We start from the raw sequence: 6,494 nt of genomic DNA on the forward strand, positions 1-6,494 counted from the left end.
CGATAAATCAGGATTACACGAAATACGTTGCAAAGGATAATATGATAACAAAGCCTTTAAATATTAAGAGAAGTTGTCACTCATCGATAAATCAGGATTACACGAAATACGTTGCAAAGGATAATATGATAACAAAGCCTTTAAATATTAAGAGAAGTTGTCACTCATCGATAAATCAGGATTGCTACGCTTTTTTTTTTATTTCGAGAGCAAGGATACGGCGGCACTATTTTAAATATACATATAACACTAAATGTTTGACTTTACGGGGGTGAGTATTATTTCACTATAAGTAATGACTAGTCGATGCTGAAATAAGACTTGGGTTAAAATACCCTCTGTAGCTGCTTAAAGTCCGCTAACGTAAGCCATGTTTGTGTGATTTGAATTTGTTTAATTTAGTGTGAAGTTAATACGCGATCCAAGTTAATATATAATGGTTTACTAAGCCTTATTGCACCGTATATTTTCATGTCCACGAACGGCTTCACTTTGACGCATATTAAATATTACGTAATTAAATGTTATATTTCTACGTAATATAAAGAAAAAGAATAAATACAATCTTTAAAATTAAAATATTTTCATATGGACATATTAAAACATTAAGGGTTCTGAATAAGCTGTGAAGATTTCTGTGTTTGTTTGTTGTTAAGCGTAAAGCCACATAATGGGCATCTTTGCTGTGCCAACCACGGGTATCGAATACCGGTTTTTAGCGCTAAATTGTGAAAAACAATCATCCAACTTTATAAGATATTATAAATAATATTTTGTATGATACAAACAAATCAATACCCATAACTTATGTGCGAATAATCGTATTTATTAATATAAGCATTAACGATAAGTGTGGTGTAATGTTTATGCAAACGATCACCATATATATATATATATATATAAATATATTAGTCATTTTAAGGTTAACATGAATAATAGGGTAATAATAGGGTGATGAAAATCTTGTTCGTGGAAGACTGTGACTGTAAAAATACGAACCAAACATGTTGAACTTACTTCGATAAAGTAGAAACAGTTACAAAATACTAACCTTAACAACATATATAAAGTCTATGTTTTTCTGTATGGTTTACTAATCTTTTTATTCGCCTAGTTTTATAGGAAGCATTAATACTTGAAGTGAGAGATAGCTATATGACTGACTCGTTACTGCAAGTTGAATAGGTAAGGCCGGCGAATGGTACAAATAACAAAAATAGACTAGTTTTGATTAATGGGCAACTTTAAATACAACTGAAACTCCTTTCGAAGAACGTATTTTTATTTACTCCGCGTCTTCTACCAGAGGGCAGATATACAAAAACATATACATAACTATCATTCTACTTCAGGATAACCAGAAACGATAAAAATAGACATATTTTCCTGGGTGCAGAAAATCTCTTACTTTGCATTCAAATGAAGTATTCGATAAAACATTAAGCTATCTTTTGAAAATGTTTAATAACAAAATCAATACTTCTTAGTATGAACCAGAATTAACCAGAACATGTAACACAGAATCAATATCTGTATTTCACTTAGTATGAAGAAGAATTAACCAGAACATGTAACACAGAATCAAAGCAGTAATTCACTTAGTATGAACAAGAATGAACCAGAACATGTAATACAGAATCAAAATCTGTATTTCACTGTATATGAACCAGAATGAACCAGAACATGTAACACAGAATCAAAGTTGTAATTCACTTAGTATGAACGAGAATGAATCAGAACATGTAACAAAGAATCAAAGCTGTAATTCACTTAGTATGAACAAGAATGGACCAGAACATGTAATACAGAATCAAAGCTGTAATTCACTTAGTATGAACCAGAACATGTAACACAGAATCAAAGTTGTATTTCACTTAGTATGAACAAGAATGAACCAGAACATGTAACAAAGAATCAAAGCTGTAATTCACTTAGTATGAACAAGAATGAACCAGAACATGTAATACAGAATCAAAATCTGTATTTCACTTAGTATGAAGAAGAATTAACCAGAACATGTAACACAGAATCAAAGCTGTATTTTACTGTATATGAAACAGAACGAACCAGAACATGTAATACAGAATCAAAGCTGTATTTCACTTAGTATGAACCAGAACAAGTAACACAGAATCAAAGCTGTATTTCACTTAGTATGAACCAGAACAAGTAACACAGAATCAAAGCTGAATTTCACTTAGTATGAACCAGAACATGTAACACAGAATCAAAGCTGTATTTCACTTAGAATGAACCAGAACATGTAATACAGAATCAAAGCTGTATTTCACTTAGTATGAACCAGAACAAGTAACACAGAATCAAAGCTGTGTTTCACTTAGTATGAACCAGAACAAGTAACACAGAATCAAAGCTGTATTTCACTTAGAATGAACCAGAACATGTAACACAGAATCAAAGCTGTATTTCACTTAGAATGAACCAGAACATGTAACACAGAATCAAGCTGTATTTCACTGGGTATGAACCAGAACGAACCAGAACATGTAACACAGAATCAAAACTGTATCTCATTGAGTATGAACCAGAACATGTGACACAGAATCAATGCTGCATTTTAGTGTAGTGATGTCTCTCTATATATCTTGCTTGAAGCAACAGTAACGGTTAATACAGTGCTCGTCGATACACAGAGTTTCACTTAAAGTTTTATTTATTTGTTAATAATATAATATTATATAATTGTGTTTTTATTCAGAAGTGTTGATGAGATAGCTGTATGTTTTCTTTACTTTCCACAGATTCCTTATCAGCTGAGTTTGGGCAGAGTAAATTTAGTGACTACAACAAGATACTACTTGAGGTATGAAAGTCATCAATGATGAAGTTCTAAAGAAGGATAATCATAGGATAAAAGTCATCAAGTAATTACTAGATAATACTACTCAAAATGATAAGCTCAAACAAAGAGATATTAAATGTTCAAAAATAGCTGCTATTAAGACTCCTTGTATCCGACCAATCCATATTGTGCTTATTATTACTATTATTTTGTAGCCCAGACAGAAATCGCTATTTGAAGCTGTATAGCTTTGTCAACAAGTAGAAATTTAAACAATTCCGTTAGTTGAGAAGGACATATTCACAACTCAAAAAACGCCGGACGTTCGTAAATCTGATAAATATATATATATCGTTAATATAATCAAGTTTCATTTTAGATCAAACATTTTTCAGAGCCTTTCTCCAGATGTGTTGGTAGGATTCCTAAGCGAACTTGAAACAAAAACATTGTTAAATTGATACTGTTGGCATTCAGCGAACTGTTCTCAGCGAACTGCATGGCGTTCTTGAACTATTCACAGGCTTAGTGTACCATCTATAAAAATTTGTTCACGTACGTTCGCTGGAAACCATATTTCTACCAGAAACGAGTGTGATCTTAATTAAATATTTTAAAGTAGTTTAGACCACATTTATCACAGCTTTGCAACTTTGAATTAAATAATTTCATGTTCATGGCAAGTGAATGAATGCAAACGAACTGTTGAAAATGGTATATCAGATCAATAATTCCGATTTAATTTATTTGTTGGCTTACCTCAATAATACCGTCTACTCGAACGAAACTCTTCCCTGGCCTAGCCAGCCAGACGAAGAAACCGTTAAACCCTACTACGGTGATCACTTGGAAACCTTTAAGGCTCGATACATTCCAGTTCATGGATATTTGAGTCTCATAATTTGTATCTTCGGAATCATGACCAATATATTAAACATTATAGTTTTAACTAGAAACAACATGGTGTCTCCAACTAACGCTATACTAACGGGTTTGGCTGTAGCCGACATGTTTGTTATGGCGTCCTACGTCCCATTTACCATTCATACTCATATTCACTCCTACCAACAGGAAGAAGATAAGTATTCGTACGCTTGGGCCGTTTTCACACTTTTTCATGCACATTTTACCGTTGTGTGTCACACCATCTCTATCTGGCTGACGGTGACGTTAGCCATCTGGAGGTTCTTGTCTGTCAGTTTCCCTGCCAACAGCAAGAAGTGGTGTACGATGCCCAGGGCAGAATGTGCCATCATTTCTACGTACGTAACATGCGCATTGTTTTGTATACCAATGTATCTGACATTTACCATATCGGAGGAACAGAAGGACACGCTACAGTACAAAGTGAACTTTAGCGCGATCGCCACCAGAAATAACCGTTTCCTGGAAAAGACCAATTTCTGGGTGTTTAGCGTCTTGACGAAGCTAGTACCTTGCGTTCTTCTCACCGGACTCAGCGTTGGACTCATACGTGTTCTTTACGAGGCGGATGTGCGCAAAAAAAGGTTGAAAAATCGAGCCAGCAGCGATAAATCCTCAGATCGTACTACCAGGATGCTATTGGCCGTACTCCTGCTCTTTCTTATCACCGAGTTTCCCTCCGGAATCCTCGCCTTGTTGAGTGGTATTCTCGGCAAGCCATTTTTCTTCAATGTCTACCTCAACTTTGGAGAGGTAATGGACATGCTGGCGTTGATCAACAGTGGCGTGAACTTTGTTCTGTATTGTTCTATGAGTAGACTGTTTCGTAAGACTTTTGCCGAACTTTTCACTCCAAAAATTGTGTCAAAATGGATGTCTGTACCCAACGAACCCACTACTTTCGCTACTACTTGTGTGTAGAAGTCAAATATGAATCAAATGCTGATGTGAAACTTGTATTGATTGAGCTTAGCCTGCGACATATTGTTATTGAAGAATAAGTGGGGATTATAAATCTTCATTACAGTGATAAACTTCTTGTGCTACTACCAGATTCGGCATATTCTTAAATCGTTGACCACCCCCCGAAAAAACAACAACAACCCTTAAAGCCATAAAGGTTAAGTTGATACTAGCTACTACCAACGTTTCATTTTCATCTTGACCTGAGGGCCTTCTATTTGATGCTACCGTTCAATAGACATAGATATCTCGTTGTGGCAAGGAGTCGAAGATGTCTGAAGATGTGCTGTTGTAACAGAATTTTAACACAGATTTTGTTTTAAAAAGTGGATAGGTAAATTATGAACACAGGTTGACGTAATCAACTGTTACAGAGCCTGAGAGGGTTTATTTGCACTGGATTCTGCTTCGTGGTTCAGGTGAAAAGTAGTACTTGTTATCTAATGTTCGTGTTTTTGTAGAAAGACAATACCACTGGAGTAATGGAGTTCAGTGCTTGGGGCTATAAAACCTCTTAGGTCTGTTACAGAGGGTTATTATTCAGTGTTATTACATACCGGTTATTCACTAATTAACTCCGTGAAGTAGATTAAATGTTATTTTGTTGTTCGATAACGTATCTTGTTATATTAGCCTATTCTTTGCTGTATATTTAATAATATTTGTCTTGTTATAATATATATATATATATTCCAAGTATTAAGAGCGCCACCTTTGATCTATTTCTGTGGAGATAGAACGTGTAGAATTTTGATTTTGATCACTCAGTACTGTACGTGCACTGAATATTAAACTGTACACCGTTATTACCGATCTGTTTTAACGTTTATTCGTTATCCAGCTTCTCCATTCACTCTTTGCTTATACCAAAATTTCACTTTTTTCAGAGATTTATATAATTTGAAACATGCGCTTTTCTATTGATTTGCCTTATAAACCAATACATGACGTGGTCTAGAGACAAGTATTATTATTATTATAATATACATAAGTGTTACTTTACCCCTAACGTTTTTTCGACGACAGATGAAATGAATAACAATGCGGGTTATTAGCAATTTCATATTAGCATTAATTAATCGTGAGTTTTCAATTTCCGTCATTTGGAAATTTATTTCCGCTCAAAGAGAAAGTAAAACATAGTCTGTGAAATGTATTTTTTTTTATTTTTTTTTGGTTTTAAAAACTGGCAACCGTTAAAATTGCAATATAAAATAAATGAATATTTAATTCTTTGACATGAAATTGTGTATTATTTCCTAAAGCTTAACTGAGAGAAAATATATTTTGGAACATGTTAAATATAAAATGAAACAACAAAACTCTGATGTATCAAGGAAAAATTCATAAAATTGTGGGCCCGGCATGGCCAGGTGGATAAGACGCTCGACTCGCAATCTGAGGGTCGCGGGTTCGAATCCCCGTCCCACCAAACATGCTCGCCCTTTCAGCCGTGGGGGCGTTATAATTTGACGGTCAATCCCACTATTCGTTGGTAAAAAGAGTAGCCCAAGATCTGGCGGTGGGTGGTGATGACTAGCTGCCTTCCCTCTAGTCTTACACTGCTAAATTAGGGACAGCTAGCACAGATAGCCCTCGTGTAGCTTTGCGCGAAATTCAAAACAAACAAACATAAAATTGTGTATTAAGTATATATCACATATCTTAAACATAATAAAAAAATTACCAGAAAACCGTTTTTATGTTGTTCACAACACATTCGCCTGTAAAATGTTAAATTTCATATACCGTGTACCATAAGTGATCAAATTCCACCTTCAACCACTGTCCAGTCTTAACATCC

General features: G+C 34.7%; 1 protein-coding gene across 1 annotated transcript; it reads left to right on the forward strand.

The window, feature by feature from the left end:
* The first annotated feature begins 1,050 nt into the window (after positions 1 to 1,050).
* LOC106477676 (sex peptide receptor-like) lies at positions 1,051 to 5,855 on the forward strand. The gene is made up of 2 exons (XM_022381176.1): positions 1,051 to 1,185; positions 2,763 to 5,855. The coding sequence occupies exon 2, from the start codon at positions 3,491 to 3,493 to the stop codon at positions 4,646 to 4,648; it is 1,158 nt and encodes a 385-aa protein (XP_022236884.1). The 5' UTR covers positions 1,051 to 1,185; positions 2,763 to 3,490; the 3' UTR covers positions 4,649 to 5,855.
* Positions 5,856 to 6,494: the final 639 nt, after the last annotated feature.

This window comes from Limulus polyphemus, unplaced genomic scaffold (assembly GCF_000517525.1).
Source record: "Limulus polyphemus unplaced genomic scaffold, Limulus_polyphemus-2.1.2 Scaffold76952, whole genome shotgun sequence".
Classification (NCBI taxonomy): domain Eukaryota; kingdom Metazoa; phylum Arthropoda; class Merostomata; order Xiphosura; family Limulidae; genus Limulus; species Limulus polyphemus.